The following is a 20,118-nucleotide window of genomic DNA, read 5'->3' on the forward strand; positions in this document are numbered from 1 at the left end:
AGCATTATGTCAAAACTTTTTCCAAAAACAATAATAGTCTTAAGTCCATTCTGATGAGTATGGCGCATTGTAGAGCATCGTCCCCTACACTGCCGGTGACAAAACATTTCCTGATCGTGCTGCTCTTTGAACATGAAGAAATAGGACAATGTTTATCATGTGGCCTCGAAGTTTGACTACCATAAGACAAATCTTTTTCAGCTCTATACCACTACTGCCTTACTCCAAGTAAGGTCTAATGTGCCATTTTTTGTCCATTTACAAAAGAGTGAACTGCGGAGAAAACTAAGCAAAGACAATGCCTGCAACTGCTCTGGGCAATCCGCAGCGGTGGGCTTCATTCTTGTTTGATCAGGAAGACAGAAGATTCTCCTTCCATAACAGAGGCCAACAGCTGACAGGACTACCTGTGTGACACCCTGCTCTGGCAAATGTTTGAGATAGATCTACTGAGACAAATGTTACTGTCCTGTTTGTTCAAAAAAGGTATCTAAGTATTTCTGGTTTTTCCAGCAATGCTATCCACTTATATTGCAACTGCTTTAGAAATAGCAATCACGCATCACGTGCATCACATGAAGTCTGTGTCCCTCCAAAACCTTCTTGTATATCCCACTTCACAAATGAGAAAACTGCAGCACTGAAATCCCTGATGTTGGAAAACTAAATAATAATCAAGTTCCATCCATCTACAAGAGATCATGCAAAAGGCTACAAATATATGTCAGCTCCATGACTAATGTCTCCAAGAGACTACCACTGTGCTGGAAATGGCTTTCATCTAAATTCTGAGCCCTACTTATTTTTTTTTTCCAACTGCACAGTTTCCTATCATTGGTTACATTAATAGAGTTCACAGAATACCTTTGGAAAGAAAATGTTTCTGACAGTCACCTACCACTTTTTTTTAGGCAATGACGTTAGAGACAGAGATTTCCAAAGCCATCAATCATTTTTAAAAGTATAACAGGAAGTTAATAAACTTTTACATCCAGAAACAGAGGTTTTAAATCCAGAAACTTTTACAGCCTCACAAGAGGTGGTCTTTTTGCCTAAACAGTTTTACAACATTTCAATAAGAAATATATTCAAGCACTTAAGTGCTTGTTAGTAATTGCAATCAATGAGTTTTCTTTTTTTAAAGTATGTGGTATATTTTGATAGCAACAAAACCTCAGAAATGTATGCTAAAATCACAAGCACTTCACAAAAACAGAAGCTAGGTATGTTGATTAAACAATCCATTTGATATTGTTTGTTTGCCTCTGATGTTATGAATTATTTTCCTAAAATGTATTAAAAACTAAAGTATTCCAATATAATGAGAAACCTTCACAGGTCGTCCAACAGCTGCCTCCTGAGTTTTTCTTTTTTTTTAATTAATCGAACGAACAGAAGTAAACGATGGATTATTTATTGAAAATTCAATCACCCATGTATAAGAAAATTTGGGGATACTAATATCATCAGATATCTAGGACGCTTCTTTCGACAACCAGTTTTACATCAAATTTACCTTCATAATTTAACATTAAGAAATGAAAACGTTTTAGGACTTACAACAGGTACATGCTACATATTCTACAACAGCTGCAGGTTTTCAACATAACATAGAGAAACAATGATATGAATGAAAAATTAAAGGAACAAAATACAAACTACAAAAGATGACAAATATCAACAGCTGAAAACCAAAGAATAAAAAAAGAGCAATTGGGGAGGCCAATCCTGCACTTGTGTAAAATAGTTTCAAATTGCTACCATGAGCAAAAAAAAAAGTATTAAAACTGTGGATTCCCACAGAGTCATTGGTTTTATGGTCAAAAGGACTCAGTGCAACCACCTAGAGTCAGATTTTCCCCACAGTGTATTTCCTGTACCAAATAAAAACTCTTTATGGATATGCAAGCAAATCTTTAAAAAATTATGTTAACTACTGACAGAGAGTCTTTACATGGCAGAGAATCTCCCGACCTCCTGCGGTAACTTCCTTCACTGGTAAAATGTTGCAGCTCATTTCCTTGGTAAATCTGTCTAGTGCGTGTTCAACCCTCACACTGTCACAAAAATATGTTCTTTCCAAGCAGGTAATAGGAATGGTTTTTACCCTCACTCTACCTTCTGAATAGAAAACTTTTGACTATGGAAGAGATGTAAAAGACTCAAAGCTGAGGGGAGGCTACTTCTGCTGTGTTCCGTAAGTTTTGGACCAATCCTTTAATCTGTTACTTCTACCCTTCTCTACCATTTATCATTTAGCACCAGCATGAGCATACCACTGGGTGCAGGAAGCGTGTCTGAATAAAAGGCTGAAAAACTTCACACAACACACAACAAAACTGAGCAGAGGTGAAGAAGGAAAAAGCATGAAAGAAATATATTTGCAAAATGACATCTTGGTCCCTACACTCTACTGTGTAAGTAGGGACCTTCCCACTGAAACGGCCAGTTTGGTTTTTAAAGATTCTTTATGAACACCAAAGCATGCTCGCCTGCAGCACAGTTATTTTTCACTAATTGTAGAACCAGCTGGATCTTTTTTTCAAGACATAGTCCAAGTCCAATTGACTCTGGCAAGCATTAGTAAGTTATTTAATTACTAGTTGGTAAACTTCAGATCTGGTGCTTAAGACTATAATTCCCCATTGATTAACTTCTTACACACTGTTTATTCCTGTGCAGGATTGGCTCCCTCATCTTACAGTTTCTGGAATGGCAGAACTGGAAACCTTTATTACTAACCAATTTTAATATACATGAAACAGCTTCAGTAAAACACAAGGCAGCACACTGCACATATAGTGACAGGACGTCTTATGGGAGAGTTTCTCTTTGCCAAACTGAAAAATCAATTCAATCAGTTTCTTACATAATTTTCTGAGAATAGAGTAAGGCTTGTGAAAGCTGATGCGGTCACCCAATACTAGGAGATATCTCAGTTTTATGTCTTTATTTTTAATGCTTTAAATGGAGACAACTTATTCACACACGGAACGCTGTAAACTATACCAGCTGAAAGGCTGAAATCCAAAAACTTCATGTTTTCTCTTAAACTTCGGACATAATAAAACACCATTAGAGTGAGTTAAGTGCTATAACTCCATGTACTAACCCTTAGTGAGGAAGAAACTTGAATTAGAATTCAGCTCCATTTAGCAACCATTTTCACCCAGACGTATATTAGTATCTCTCCCAGCTGCATAATTTGGTACGGCATGTCAATCTGCTCAAAAGCATTGATGAACAGTCCAGGGACTCTAATTTGCTGAAACAGTTATCAGCTAAAAATCTCACACACGTCTGTTGCAAAGGACCAGTGAGCATTTAAATCATTACTAAAGAACTGAAGATAATATCAAAGCTAGAAGAAAATTTAAAAATTGTTACTGGGCTATTTTTCCAAGACCTTAAACACAGATTCAATTGTAAGCTTGAGAACACAGTTCTTAAGTTTACCCGAAGTCTGAGCTCAGTCAAACTCAGCATACACAGATGCAGTTTTCTGGAGGTGCGCTGGAGGTTGTTCAGACCAGCAGTTAAAATAAACAGCTGGTTTTATGAATTCATATTCAGAAACTGTCTTCACTATGCTGCACTCCCTAATGTTTCTCCTTCCTTACGAAATGTTTATGCTCAAACTGGTGAGGAAATACCAGTCTTCTTTGTTTTACTAGTCATGCAGACCTAGACTTCCCCGTCTAGCAGGTATGAACAGCAAGGAAACATTTGGGAAAAGAGACACGGGAAGTCTCCAGCTCTACCGAAGGGATGGGATGAAGCTTCTGTCACTGAAGCAGTGTCCAGTACAGCTCTGCCCCCTGTTCACCCCCACCGTGGAAGTCCAGCCCATGTTTAAACCCAGGGATGACTCAGACTGTTTTGGATATCTCCACAGAACAAGGGATGGGAAAACTTCTACATAAATAGTATAGTAGTTAAAAAAATCAAAACTAAACAAAAATAACCCCTCACACCCCAGCATTTAACCCCTCTCCCCCTCCCCTCCAAATTTCAGCCAGGGAAAATGAGTTTGGATTTCAAGGTTAATAAAGACAATGTTTGGAGACTGGTGGTATTCCTACTGGTAGCCTGTCATCCATCCTGTCATCCATGCACGGGCATCCTTTTCTTGCTTGCAACAATAAACACATAATTTCTATTTCCTAAATCTACTTGCTTGTGCCTCTTCCGTTTTGCTAGTAACCAGCAGCAACACAGATACCTCTGCTGTGGACACTAAGCACAGGGCAGAGAGCAAAGAACTTTTTAGGCTTCAAGCATTTGTAGCCTCTTTCTTTTCCTTCACAAGATTCCCAACCTATGAAAATCCACTGACAAGAGCAGGATGGGCCTTGGTCCTTAATAGATGGTCATTCTGAAGGACAGGGTATTTTGCTAACAGGAAAACGCTAATTGTTCTTATTAAGCAGTGACTTTTATGATGTACTATTTAATTAACAAGCCTAATTTATATTTGCACAGTGAGCCGTAAGGGATTTTTTAGTAATTAAATTCTATAGCTTCCTAAACATCTTATTCTCTATGCTGAAAGGAAAATATTGACAACCTTTTTTTCTTTTTTTTTGTCTTCCAGACTTTGCTGATAAACAGGATGCTCTGCCAAAAACTACAAAAGAGAAATGAAAAATTCACATTAATGCTTTTGGAACACATTACTTACTGTGGTGGCACAGTGGATGTCTTTCCATACATTGGCTTCCCTGGAGAGATCTGTGACTTCAAAAAGGTTATCAAGAATAACTTCCCCAATCATGTCATGTCTAGAAAATCTGTCAAAATCATAAACACTGAAATGCAATTTCCTGTTGCTGAGTTGATCATAGGCTACAGGAAACTGAAAGGTTTCATCAAAGACAGGATTTAATGTCTTTCTGTGAACTCGTGTCTGAAACTTCTTTTTCCTATCTGGAAGCAGATAAATCTTAACGTAGGGGTCAGATGTTCCTGTGAAGTCTTTAGCAGGCAGATCTAAGGCTTTGACAATTGTGACAGCCAGAAGTTCATTCTCATAATCATACCGGAGAGTGAAGTTAAGTTTTCCACATGTTTTCACATCTTCTTGTTGCCCATCAGAATCCACAGACTTCTGTTTGTAGAGCTCTGGTTTTATTCTCCCAATGCTGGTTGTCGTCTCTCCCCTTTGCAAAATCGGATCTGTCCCCATGTTAAAATCAACACTGGACACTTGCATCTGCCTTGGCAAGTGCCTCCTGAAAGAATTGTGCCTGCACACATACACATACACACACACAAAACGAGCCATGGTTATCTCCGGGACAAGACCTGGCTGTTACTAAGTAGAAAATACAAGAAGACCAAATTAGTAAGGGTTCCTCTCTTTAAAGTAATTTTAAATTAATCCCCCTCAAATGTTCTGCAAGTGTTAAAACATCCTTGAGAGAAATGATCATTCAGAACGAACTTCTTGGCCCAAGAGACACCCAGTGTCCTGGCAATACATAGATTTATAACCTTGTTTTCAGGCTATGCAGCTGAAACCGAATTCAGGTTCTCTCACAAGAACAAGTTGCCACTTCCAACATTGCTTGATTCCACTGTGCTAGGGCCTGAGTAAAGTATAGTCAGGCAGAAAAACCATCACTTGCAGAACTGTCATCAGTACTTCCTGGGTTTTGCAGGCATTCCTTGGTGGTTTTCCAATTAAATATTTACCAAGCTTCACATTGATCACTGTAAAGGCACCTAAAAAGGCCATGCAGAGCTATGTCTGGAGGTTTTCAGCACAGCGCTTTGCCATCCTACAACATTTTATATACACCTGCTCAGTATTCGCTACATGGATGTACAGGCTGCCTTCTCCAGTCCTACTGGGAACATCTTGTTCTGGCTGCAATACATTCCAAGGTTTTGGCCAGCGTTTTCTGTGGTAGGATTTTTCTCCCTGTTCTCATACTCCGGTGCGTAGTGTATTAGAAAGCTAATTCCTGTACTCCTAGCAAGAAACGATATGCTTAAATCCTTGTAATTCTGAATACATTATTGCATTAGCATATATATTTATGGGCTTATCTTGACTCATGAATATCAATGGACATTTGTGCCTTTCCTACTAAGAGTGAAAGCAAACCCCTGGTATGCCATACAGCCTTACCGTAATATAAAAACACTGGTCAAGAAGCTTCACAGAATTAATCATCATCAGATGCCATTATGACCACACTGTCCAGTTTATTTTTTCGGACATTTTCACATTTCCTTGGTACTTCGCTACCCCAGTAATCTGTACTGGAAAAGCTCACTACCTCCTCCTGTGAGCATACTTAGTTGCCGTTAAAAAACAATCTCATTGTCAGAATTTCCTCTGCTTTTTGCAATCAATTGCTTATTAATGCCAAATGCAGCCTTGCCTTATTGCTTGGTTTCCCTGCGGTGTTGTGTTCTGAAAACAAGAGGTGTCACAGCTGTGTGTTTCTTTCTTTAAATCAGAAATGCAAATTGTCCATTTGAAAGCAACCAGGACTCATTTCATAGATATTATTTGTATTTTTGCTGTAAGTGAAGTGGTTGCAGAAGGCATGAAGCACAAAACTACAGCAGTTCAGCTGAGCAGAGATACAAGAGGGTAATCTGCAGCCATTAAATAATAGACAAGAACATTTCCCCCTTCGGCTGTTTCAGTACTGCTAGATGCAGGGAGCACTCCTAGCGAAACACAAGAATAGGAGAGGGAGAACTTCACCATCTAGATTTGAGGTAGCTCCAAAAAATCCAGGTGTTTTGATCCCAAATTCAGATGAACAATACACCCCCCTCATAACAGATTCTACTTTTCTTTTTTATACAGATAGATAAGTTGGCAGATTTTCTTTTATCTTAGATGTTAAAACTTGCCAAATTCTTACTACACAAAGTCTACATTGGAACTGAGTGAGGAGCAGCAAGGCCCTAAATAGTCAGAAAAGCACAGTATTGCCCTCAGTGAGTTTCAGGGCTGTCCTTGTGCCTGTGTCCTCCGAGAAGTCCAGCCTCACAGGTGTGCTAAACACAGGGACGGAACTGAACTCTACCCAAAATGTAGTGGCAATAACTGTTTGGGCATGCAGCCATTTAAGCTCTCCAGTATCACTGACTCATAACGAAGTCCAGGAAGACCTGTGTTACCGCTACTTCTACCTGTGCTAATGAAACCCGGGCAGGTAGCCCTTCCTGAGTGCTCCTCACACCTGCAGCTGCAGTACTGGGATGCCCAGATCATCGTGTTCGAGCCATGGTAGACATTCAGTAGAGAAAACTGCCTACGCCGGGGCAGCAATGAAGCCGCCTGTACGACATTTCCAGTTTGAGTGAAAACGGATACAAAACAAATTCTCTTTCCCTCGATTTCTCTTGCATTTACGAAGATCTGAGTTAATATTGTAAAATTTACATATAAACCCACAAATCTAAGATTTCTAAGGTATCAATTGTCTTTCAAATTTTCAAACTTTATGCACGTAATATCCTCTAGTGAGCGCAGTCCTTGTTGCGAGATGCCACTAAGCAGAAGAGTGCAGCTGTTTGGCTGCTCCCCATGGGAACCTGCTGTGCTTTTGCTCTAGTAAGGCAAAGTCCTAATTACATAGCACCCAGTATCTGTTCTGAGTCACAGCATTTCACCAAGATAGCTAATTGGTCTGTTAATTATTAAGATGCTTCACTGTTGTCATGGCAACATATTTATCTTCTTTTGTTCTGCAATAACAAAGGAATTAATGACTATGATAATGAAGTACAAGATGTCAGGCAACCAGGTTGTGAAAATGCTGCGAATCTACCAACGTGTGCAAATCCAGGTACTTCAAGCCCTTCTGGATCTTACACGTAGCACTCCTGTAACAGACATGCCTTCCATAACTCAGAACAAAGACATTCTGAGTGACAGTAAATCTGTACGTAAATCTCTAATATAAAATAGTGCTTGCATAGGAGTAATAATAGTACGAAGCTGGTTTCTAACTCAGTAAGACTGCCACATGTAAGACAAAAGAGAAGGATAGGATGCTGATTTACAATACGACTTGAGAGTTATGAGAGGTGGCTCTGGTCTCGCTTTCTTAGATGACATTAGACCAATCATTTGGACCAAATCCAGGAATGGACACCAGCACTTGTAGTATTTAGACAGAACAGAGGCTGCTGTCTCCGCCCTGCAATCACTACAGTCAACGGACCTGCCTGTTTTTCTTTAACCTTAACATTCCCAAGAACTTTACATTTGCTTTTGTGCTTCTTGGGAACTGACTTCCTCTTTGCAGAGCTGAACGACAAGCTCCTCTCCGACCTAATGCTAAAGAGCAAAAAGCATGTCCTTTGAAAATACAGATGAACATTTGAAGGAAGCAGTATCATAGAAGCAATAAATTCTACTGCAAAATACTTTCACAAAGTACTGGGAAGAGTGGTTCTCAATAACACAGCAAAAATGTTTGTAAATGAACACCACTGATGTAGGACTTCTTCTATCGTAGTTTACTGGTTGTGATCAAGGACTAAAGAGTGGGTTTTTTTTTAACAAGCAGGTCTTTTCATATTCTTGGGAACTATGAAATGATATAGTTCTGGTTAAACAGAAATTCGCTATTTCCCTACACTAACATGGCTTCATGTTAAATTTACAGTTTATAAAAAGCAATCAGACACACTTTATTATTGCTCTGAATGGCTTCTTTAAATACTTATGCTTCAATTGCAATTGCTTAGTATGATTCCATTTCTTTTATTAAGAGCTGATGGCTGCAAGAACCTATCATAGAACTGGTTACAACCCTTTTTTTTTGCCCCAGCTCAGATGAGATCAGTGTAGAGGAGACAATCCAGACAGCAAATATTTCTCTTAGATCCTTTGTCAACAGAATATAGTCAGGAGATGGTGCATTTGGGTTACTCATGACTCCTGAGTACGATGGAGCATTGAAGGTGGTGCAAGCTAAAGTTATGCTACCTCTGTGTCTGCTAAAGGCTCCCCTTTATTTAGAGGTCCCCAATGAAGGACACCAGAGAGAGTTATCAGTCTTTTTGTGATCCAGCATTCTGTGACACAATAGAGGAGTAATCCAGAAAGCTGGACTAAATGTCCAGTCTCCATCTCATACATGATGCTCTTGGCACCAATAATTAATACGGGATGTCAGAAGGTTAAGACTCCCTTAAGGCAGGCAGGAGTATAGAAAAAATGCACTTACAAACACAGAAAGGACCATTTCTGGGTAGGTTTTAAGACACATCTCATTCTAAACGTGTTTTGTAGCAAGAGTGCAGAGCTTTTCAGCAAATTCAAAAGGAAGGTGATGTCTTCAAACACTCTGCTATTAGTTGGCTAAGGCGGGACACCCAGGGTTACTCAAAGCAAAGGAACTGTCCCTCTCAGGAGAGATTTAACCCTCATAATCTAGAGATGATAAAAAGAAAAATCTCCCTTACAAAGTTACCAACATATGCAGAAAGCACAGGATTGATGGCATGTTTTAATTTTGTAAAACTGTCCTTGGCTTCACGGATATCTTGTATGCATTTAGATCCCAGTCCATATCACTCTAGAGGGATGTGGGAATACTTTCACAGCCTGAAGTAGCTCTGGATCACGTCCCTGGAACTTCTTTCTTCCCTTATAGTACCACAGGGACTATTCAAGTCCATTTGCCAGCCAGCTATTTCTTCTGTCTGTTCAGGAAGTCAGACAGTCTGATTACCTACAGATTCACCTGTTGGTACATGATGGATTAAACTATTCCAATTAATATCCTATTAGGTAATAGTGAGTCGTGTAATATCCTTGTCATACTAAGCTCTGTCAATTTTGTTCCCTCTGTGTTCAGTGTAAGAACTACAATTTCAAAGTTGTCTTCCCAGTATTTTGGAAATGTTCCACAAAACGGCTTGGATCCTGTGCTCCCTCTCTCTGCAGATGGATACAGTAGCTGGAGGCAGGCAGAGCCAGGGCAATGTGGCTTAAAGCCAGCTCTACAGGCTCATCATTCAGGAGATGGTTCAGCTGCTGAAGGCAGTCAGACCTCCCCTGGCTGGAGCGCTCTCATTTTTTTGGGAGCCTCCTGTGGTTGCCTGTTGGCTGTTCCACGCTGTTGGAATAGCCGGGAACAAGCCCTTCAGCACTCACCGCCGCAATGAGCACGCTGAGCTGGCAAAACGCTGTCTTAGGGACTCACAGAAGGCCAGCAAAGTATCTGCCCACTAAATGTAAATCACATGTCTTCTCCAGTCTTGTGCCTCTAATGATCATTGTGAATGTGAGCTTTTTTTTTCCCTTTGGTAGCCCGTGTTCATTTAGCGAATGCTACTTCCTGTAAAATCTTTGTATTCTTACTCATGACATTATGTAATACTTCAGGTGCCTCCTTGAGCTTTCATTCTTTGTTTATAAAACTTTACCCATTATTTTTTTCTGCTGTAGAAAATGATCTTTGTAGTTCCCTGTTTGTTTTCCATGCATTAAATTTGCTGACAATATTTGAAGAAAACCTCTTTCGAAACTATAGGTCACTGCACACGTCTTCACCACTTTTCAATATAAAGCAGTACCTGAGACAAAATAAAAGTTTGTGTCCTCCACTTCAATACAAAAGAAATCACTTCAGCAATACTACATGCTTGTCATTTATTTTAGGATCTCTATAAAATCTGTACTGCTTTAAGATCGGTCCATAAGGATCTTCATTCTTGGACTGGGATCTTAATTCCTTTACAAGTGGCAAACCATGTCTTAAAGACATGTGCCACCACCAACAAATCTGTAATTTATTTAGTGGAGAGGGAAACTTTCATCTGCAGAAGCAACTGCTGTATCTATAAAAATATCTCTGTGAAAAGCCAGACTCGCAGTACTTTATAAAATAACACTGAAATAGATTTTTCTATACACCAAACCTAAACTGGAAATGCTTAAAGTAGTAACTTCTGTATTTACAAAGTAGTTGAAGACATAGGTTTGATCGTCATATGTTAAAATAATGATGTAACTGAAGGTACACCGTATGTTTCAGAATATTCTGTTCAAAGGACATCGAGGCTTCACCTTCATGTGACTGCTGTTTCACTCGTAACTGCTAAGAAGTCAGCGAATAATCCAGGATCCTGGAAATTTTCAGCAGACTGTTCTGGCTCTACCTGTTCCCAGGAAACGTGCCGTGAGTGCGAGTGCCCCTGACTTACCTTGATGACGACGTGGGCTCAGTGATCTGCCTCTGCATGCGTGCATGTCTGATCAGATGCTCTTTCAGCGCGTTCTGGACCTCTGCTGGTATATCAGGTGAAGTGTGGCTAATTTTCAATGCAGCCTCAAGTACCTTTGTTGTAGGTTTCCCATTTTCTTTAACTTCCTTTTTCTCAGCGGTCTCAAAAACCTCCGTAGGAGCACTGGAGCTGCTCTGAGGGACATTACTGGCATTGGAAGTGAGAGGTTTGCTTCTCCAGCAGGGCCAACACAGCTTCCAAAAGACAAAAAGCGAGACTACCAGCAAGGCGAGCCCACAGAAGCTGACGACTACTGCTAACAGACTGACTGAGATGTCTGCAAGGAATTAGAAACAACGATCATCATGACAGACAAACATGGAGAGAAAAAAAAAAAATAAAATGACACAGGTAAGGATATAGAAGCATTTTGATCATTATCTTGTGTTGAGCTTTAAAGTCCTAATTAATGGTTCTTTTCCTTTTTGATATCTAAGCCTGCACTTTTAAAATATTCTCATTCTCTAATGTCTGTTTCACATATACGCCATTAATTGTTGTTCAGGTCAGGGGCCAGTATCTGTACCGCTACCCATGCACTCTGTCAGACTTCTCAGGAAGTCAGGGACTACCCAAACGGTCCCAAACACACCTAGCCACTGTTGTCCAAGGGTGCCTGCTCAGGAACACATCCTGCTGAAAAAATTACACCACAGTCAACACTTGCTACAAACACACATGAAGACAGACCAGTTCTAAACCATCAGGCTGATGCACAAATTTCTTCAGGACTTGCCAGACTTCCGACTCTGCTTGTTAGCACATGTTAAAACCTAATGTTTAAGTGGCATAAATAGGCATAGGGTATAGTTTGTCACAAATAAGAAATCTAGGGTTAAATCTTAGGCTCTGGACCAAGACTGCATTAGACCAAGACAGCACATTTACATCAGTATCTAAAATTCTGCTCTGAAAATGCAGCTGCTCTCAGAGTACACTATGCAATGCCTTGAGTTGTACAGAGACCATACTGCGCACTTAGCTACCCCTGCTGCCCTGTGTTTGACTTTTTCTGCCACACTTAGTTAGCATCTCCAATAGTACGGCCAAAGATAGGGGAACAGATTTCATACTAAGGAAATTCTGTGAACAGACTTGTATTTTAGGAGATGGTGGATCACCACAAATGCCAGTTGAGCCCTAATTAGGAGTTTTATTCTATGTGACATGTTTCAGTTTGATTTTTCCAGTATCATGTAATGTTATAAAATATAACTAAAAAAGTTCCTTTCCTTTTGAAAAGAGCCTTTTGTCTGCTTTAAAAGTATTCAGTAAACCCTGCTTAAATGTCCCTCAAGCAATGGCTGCTGCTGCTTGTTACAAGTTTTGACAGTTTAACAGCTAATATTTTGTATCCATAGCTCCAGGCTACTAAGCTGAACCAGTGGAAAAGTGCAACGAGTTTGAGCGTATTTTTTCTAGAGGATCACAGGAAGAAAAATAGTCCTTTGGGTATGTATGAGCTCCATGGAACAGTATGTAGCTCACAGGTCCCTTTGAGAGACGAAGAAACAAACACTGAGCTTAAGGTCCATTCAACACAAAAATGCATGAGAATCAGCAAAAGCAAATAGAAAACGTTTGGAGTCTGGAGATTTGAACTACATAGTTCTGCTCAACCTCACGGCATACACGTCCTGTCTGGTGTCATGGGGGAACTGGCAGAGGATGTGCTTCACGATTTACAGAGCTTGGTACAACCTGCTGCCCTGCCTTGAACAGCAGTATGCCGCCCTGGACGTTCCCTGCCAGTCCTGAGACAGGTGTCCTCTTTTTCTGCCTGTAGTTAAAATGTCAAAGTGTAGCCCTTGGAATATGCATGCCAGCTTACTGAGAAATCTATGACAAAATCTAATTTAAGATGCTTCCGTAAAATGAATAGATGCGTAGTTATAGCTAATAATAATGTAACACAAGAAGCAAATGATACTTTTGCATAAGATTTTTTTAGATAATCTGTCCCAGTAGGGATTATTAAGATATTTGGTTTAATCTACTTTTACCCTGATACCCTCCCTGAGCCCAGTAATTTTAACCTGGCTTGTGCATGTTCTGCAGCAGGCTGTCCTGTCTTGGCAACAAGTGAAGACATTAAGTGATGCTGAGTTTCCAGCTTGTTTCAATGGTTAATCACTTTGTTGCAAATTTGTATTTTTGATTTGTATTTTTGTGGTTCTAATTTACAGTCATTGCTTCTTTCATGTCTTTGTATGAGAGATTAAAAGATACAACACGCTTCATAAGACATGCCTATACAAAATACAAATAAAACAAACTGTGCCAGGAAACAAACCCGGGACTTGAAACTCAATCGCCTATACCAGTCCCTGGCATGGTTTTAATCTGGGCCAGTTCATACCCTCCCAGTCAATTCCTGGGCACAGATCAGGAATTAGAGTAGGCCAATGATCAACCTTAATAGGTGGTTTGGATGTGGCCCTTCTGTTTCAGCAGATGACAGATGTTAATAGCATGGAGAGAGGCTCTTGCATACCAGTTGGCCTCAGTGCCAGACAACGGTCATAAGTTAATTTAATATATTAACGCAGAGATATGCCCCACTGAAGGAACTTTTCTGATAAATTGAACCAGCTGAATTTTCAATAAAGCTGGACAAAATATTTTTCCATTCTCAAAGGCTGACAAAACGCAGAGCTCTTGAAAATTTTGATGATTAAAAAAAAGAAAACAAAATCAACTCAATTTTGGGCCATTTGTAATATTTCCAGCTCAGTTTAGCGACAGCTGGCATAATTAGATTACATTTTGAGAGGAAGCCTTTCAGAACTGAAATTGTAATTTTTTTCTTCATTTATAAAACGTTGAAACAGGATGTTTTAACAACTTTGAAACTGCTGGAAACATTTCAAAACAAGAAATATGAAAATTGATCCTTTCCAGCAGAGTTTCAATTTGATGAATAGATACTATCAGCTGAAAAACATTCCATCAAAGCATTTCTAGACAATTCTATTTTCAGTTTTTCACTGCAAGACATTTTTCAAGCCTTCAAATAACTCTGTGTCTCCTTTCAACACCTACTTCTGTACTTGAACTTTCTCTAAGCTTTTTTCTCTATTTCCATTAAACTGTTTCAAATTCTAAGTCACTCCACAAATCTTTACAAAAAATGTATGTTTTATAGCCCTAAAACAACCACATGAAACATCTGAAGTCTCAAGAGCAGAGAAAGGAGATAATTCTACAGTTGTACAAATTACAGTCTCCATTTTTGCTATTTTACTAATAAATTACACAACCTCACGTATTGTGCTTCATAATACAACAAATACTTCAGCAAAAACACAAAATATTTTAATTGCCAGAAATTTGACCAAAAAATAGTTCATTACAAAAAGAAGTATGTAATTACATTTACCGCCATCGTTGCTAAAAAGCAATCTGTATGCCACATAAATTGACATTAAAAGCATATTGCTTCGTTTTCTCACTTCTGACAGTCACTCATTTGAGCAATTACAAGAGATTTGCTGTTATGTGATGACTGCAATCATCTGTAGAGAAGCAGTCCAATGGAGCTTCCCAGACCCTTTGCGTGTTAGACTGGAAATGTCTCTTATATTACCTTTTTATAGGAAGCTTGGTTTAAGAATACAAAACATTAAGAGGCAGTCCTGCACACTAGGAGTTTCTTCACATCCCTGCCAAGGAAACCTGGTCAGGAAGGACAATGGGTACTGAAGGATGGATGCGTCATCAGACCAGGGTTGCACTTCACGTGTAAGTATTATTTAAAAATGCTAAACTGGTGACAAGTTCAAAGACTGCCTAACCTTTTAGAGGCAGAAGGAGATATACTCACTGTGCTGGCACAATGTTAATTGACAACATTGTAAACAATGTTCTCACTGGTCTCTGGTACCAAGGAAGAGAAAAATCATCTCAAACTACAAGTAGTTGTTTGACAACTCTTTTTCTGAACTGGTAGTTGCAGCTTGTCTTCAATGCTACACATTTGCACAGAACGGGACATCTTTCTGAATATTCACCTGGACATGCAGCGTTATGCTTTTGCCATTCCTGTTCATGTGCTGTATAATCTTGGGAGCACGAAGAAAACCTTCTTTCTCACACACCCACTTCTATCTTCCAGCAACTTCAATGGAGTTAACATTTCACTCCTGGTCATTTTCCTTTGCTGACATCTGTCCTTAATGTCATCTTCATAGTCCTGATAAAATTTCATAACTGAAAGAAAGTTTCCTGTTTCCTCATGGTTTTCCATTTAAAACTACTCTTTCAAGATACAGAATTTTGGACAATCTCATTTGAGAAAAGCATGTCTATTTGGGAAGCGCGTGAATTCTCTTTACCTCAAAATCTCTCTGCATTTTTTATAAATAACCTCAGAAACCCTTCCACCGTAAGAGGCTCCTTCACAGCCAGCCTTTCATATTAGGCAAGGACTTCAGAAACATCCCCATCTTCTTTCTGGGTGCTAGGGAATGTTTTGGGCAATGGTTTCTGTACTACGCCCTCCAACAATCTGTTGTTTGAAACTTGCCTCAGAAAAGTTCTGCCCATGGATCTATTTGCAAAAGTGTACACTGGCAGACTTCTATTTCCAAACCAGATTAAGTTCACTTACATTTTAGCCAGTGCCCTGAGAGCTCCTTGATGCTTAACTTTGGAAGAACACACTCCACAAACCCATGATCTCAAATGGAGCGAGAGACCAGACAGCGCTGTGATGTAGCTGCCCATGTGTATAAGTGGCGGGCATCTGTCTGACGTGCACCATGCTAAAGAAAACGTACTCTTGCTAGCAGAGGAACAGAGGGAAAGGAAAGCCTGGGAAAAAAAGGGAGTTATATTCTCTTTTGACCCACCTCTTCGTCTCTATCTGATCTTGGTTGTCTTAAATCTTAAGTACAATGCCTCTGTAACCTTTTTCAAATTTTTTTTTCTTCAACTTTTAATTTGTTCTCTTATTCATCAGTCATAAGGAACCTCACCATTTCCATAGTGACCACTATGAAAAAAGGAACTCCTGTGTCTGGAATACTCAATCAGATAAATTAATACTTCCCTGGTTTTCTAGGATTTGGTGGGAAGCAAGAGCTTTATCAATTATAAAAAGTCTGTGTCCAATAAATCTCCCCGATTGCCATGTATATGAACTAGTTGGTCCAACCCATCATTTCTACTGTTCAGTTTTCCCTAGAGAAATTTGAAGAACATAAAAAGTTGCCAGTGTTCATTTTTACTAAGCATTAGCAGATCTTCCCCAACTACCTCCATTTCATCCAAATCCCTGCAGATAGGGATACAATGCTTCAGTGTGCCTCAGAAAGTGGCAGGTGCAGAGTCTTGTATTTTCTCTCATAGCCTGAACCTATCAGAACACTCGACTTAAATTTCAAATGGCAAAAACAGCCTTTCACTTAAAAGTCTGCGTGTGACCTCTTCTGCTCTCATGGAGAAACCTACTTTGAAGATTTTCTTCAAATCTTTTGACTCTAGCCCTGTTGTGAATGTGTTCCCTCCTAGGCTGTTAATTCAGTCTGATTTCTGAATTTGCTCAAAACACCCATCACCATCTACTGGCTGGCATATCACTTCTTAATGCTAACAGAGCTCTATGGCAGCATATTTCTTGACAGTCAGTGAATCAAATGCAGTCGGGTATCACTGTGATTTACTTCATGATTACAGCACAAAATATTATTAATCTCTTGTCAAAATCATTTTATCTAAGTTATATTATTTATTATTGCATCCAACAATCTATATCTGTCCAACCAAAAATGGAATGCCCTCTGTTGCTATTTCAAACTCCATGTACGGGACTTGGTGCCCAGCGACAGGACAAGGGGCAACGGGCACAAACGGAAGCAGAGGAAGTTCCAGCTGAACATGAGGAAGGACTTCTTCCCTCTGAGGGTGACGGAGCCCTGGCACAGGCTGCCCAGAGAGGCTGTGGAGTCTCCTTCTCTGGAGATATTCGAGACCCGCCTGGACGCGGTCCTGTGCAGCCTGCTGTGGGTGACCCTGCTTCGGCAGGGGGTTGGGCTGGGTGACCCACAGAGGTCCCTTCCAACCCCGACCATTCTGTCATTCTGTGATTCTGTGACTTCAGATTACATGACACAGAGCAGATACTGGGTATTTCTCAAAAGCTTACCAGCCTTCTCCTAGCCCACGTTACCTTCCGTTTTCCAGAAATGAGAAGGAGTTCGCCACAACAGCTGTGCATTCCTGAGCCTCAGTGCGTGATTTGTGTGCTGTACGTAACAGCAAAGACGGGCCCTCACTTTTGCCTGACTGGGTCATCGTGTTTTGCCTGCAGTGTAGGAAGCAAAAGATGTTGCACTGGCCTCTCCTAACACACCAAATGTAAATTATTTGTCTCCACTTCCAAGGCTTTTTCTGGCCTACTACTTTCCGACTTGCTAACTCTCACTTAACCTCAACAGGAGGCAACTCCCATCTTCTCTCAATCCACGTCTGTCCCCCTTGCCTTCCATTAAACAAAAAAACAGCTTTGGGCTTGGTCCCATGCTGCTCTGCCGCTTGTGAGGATGCCTCTGTAAGCATCTGCAAGAAAACTTCATTATCCTCTTTCAGACAAGAAAATAAAATCAAAGCACATCATAAGCCTACTGGACTGCCATTAATCATAAGCATACCATAGCTGTAACAAGTTTCACACAGCTCAAGTGTCATTTTTTAATTGTCATGGTTATGTTATTCTTACCCACCATTACATAACGAATATCTCACATATATGAGGAGATGAAGCAAAAGACTGTGTCTCTGTCTTCATCTTTACAGATTTGTCCTCCTGCTGTTAGAACTGTTTCTGTATTTTTTCATCTATATTTCTTTGCAAGATGTGTACGGAGGAAGATTCTTCCATAAAGCTCTTGCTTTTACTGCATATCACTGCTGTCTTCACGTTGAGCCCTTCTGCATCGTTGTGACTGCCTTCACATTTACTAAATCTGGTCTCTGTGGTATGTTTACCCCTCTGTTCCACCTTTATGCTGCTGAATTAGATGCAGTTCTGGTTTTCGCAGCTTGTTAACATTGATTTTGGAAGGCGTATTTTTCAGTAATCCTGCAATTCTTTCCCCCTCAGACTATATTTACATCTGACAGGAACTTTGTTCTGACCGGGTGATGACCTGTGTCATAAATAATTTGATCTGTCTGTTAGCTGTTCAGATGTTCATGATTTAACTTTATCACATTTCTCTGTAACAGAATGCTCGATTGTTTCACACAACAGTCACTTTCTCATGAAGGAAAGTGTTCCTTGCTTGTATGACTCTCCTACACTGATGACAGGTGTCTTCACGTTCATTCAAGGCATTTCTGGTCCCCTTCATGCTTGCTTTGGCACAGCTTGTAAGAACTTGCAAGCACACTACTGGGTATATGTGTTCTTTCTCTCCCCTAGGTGTATCCAGGCAGAGTAAGTACACCTACAGCTTACATGCCGCGTGTGTGTGCAAATGCGTGCATGCACACGTGCATATTTAAAGGAACCAACACTAAATGTAAACCATCAGCTGCCATCAGCAGGTTGGGAGCTGTCAGGGAAGCAGCTGACAACCAATGGGAGGCTCATGCCAACTACAGCAGGAGGACCCAAGACATGGCTCTTCAGGGAAGGGTAAGACTGTAGTACAGAGTGGCCATGCACAGGATGCTCCAGTGTTTTCTTGCTCCCTCTGTACTTCTATAGTAAGCTGTCAGTTAGGGGCAGGGTTAGAAAATTGGTACGTTACACTTTTATGTTAATGAAATAATTGTGAGTAGAATATTTAGAGGAATAACAAACGATCCTGGAGAAGCTGATGCTCTTTCCATGGTCAACTTTAAAAAATTCATTGTCTCACAAGCAAAAGAGCAAGAGCAAACATCTCTTTCTAGCACTTTCTAGCCACTCTAGAAGGCTAAAATATGCCCTCCTGGCAGGGAAGCAACTGGGTTCCCAGCTCTGCTATAAGCATCAGTTCCTTATGAGAACTGATAATGAGATATTAAAGCTCTGCAGCACCAGCAGGCCTAAAACAAGGCAAAGACAGCAGAAAGTGCCCACCCTTTGCAGAGGACATGCAATGAATTTTAAATGCTCATCCCTAGAGCAGGATGCCAAAGCTCCTCTCGTTACACTCTATGCAACTGGCGTAACCTTCAGAAATGCTCCCAGCTGGGACTTTGATCTGTTCAGTTCCTTTGAAAATGAGGAGGGATGCTTAACTGGCAAATATTAATTAGAGTCCTTTATTAACCAGATAACCTCAGTCAAAATACAGGTATAGCTAAGGTGCGTATATGAATTTTGGACACTTCTAGAAAATAATGTACTTGGATTAGAGATAAATTTTGTTAGTTGCAATCCCACACATCCAGCTCCCATTTATTTTCCATCTGAACTTTCCTATCAGTTGACAGTCATCTTAATCATTTTGCCCGAATCTACTGTAAATAAGGGGGTATAAAATAAAAAGAAAACAGTTGCACATCTAATTCCTCATTTTGCCAAAAATGTTACACCCTTCAGAAGCACGCTCACATAGTCATCTAACTACATAAAGGTAGCATAAATATAAACAGCTTCCTAATCTTTTCACTTGAACATTCCCCTGAGATGAGAGAATTAATAGTCCTTGTAATTACCAGGCAGAAAACATAACAGCAGATGTCGTATCTTCACTAACTGTCTAAAGCTCTTAGAAATACACAAAGAGATTTATCTCACTAAGATTGTTTGCTATGAGTTCCACAGATTAATCATCCATTACACTAAATTTAATTACCCCTTCTTGACCCAAGCAGCGAGCAGTAATTGAGGGTCCTAAGGTGGTGGTAGTGGTGTCA

At 40.1% G+C, this 20,118-nt stretch overlaps 1 protein-coding gene across 1 annotated transcript in view; it reads right to left on the reverse strand.

The window, feature by feature from the left end:
* Positions 1-20,118, reverse strand: part of SYT10 (synaptotagmin 10) — a 41,418-nt gene that overhangs the window by 17,792 nt on the left and 3,508 nt on the right. The window contains exons 2-3 of the mRNA XM_075428733.1: positions 11,188-11,545; positions 4,682-5,246 (exon numbers count right to left, since the gene is read on the reverse strand). Coding sequence (XP_075284848.1) covers positions 4,682-5,246; positions 11,188-11,545 — 923 coding nt within the window. The remainder of the gene's footprint in view (positions 1-4,681; positions 5,247-11,187; positions 11,546-20,118) is intronic.

This window comes from Opisthocomus hoazin, chromosome 8 (assembly GCF_030867145.1).
Source record: "Opisthocomus hoazin isolate bOpiHoa1 chromosome 8, bOpiHoa1.hap1, whole genome shotgun sequence".
NCBI classification, from domain to species: Eukaryota; Metazoa; Chordata; class Aves; order Opisthocomiformes; family Opisthocomidae; genus Opisthocomus; species Opisthocomus hoazin.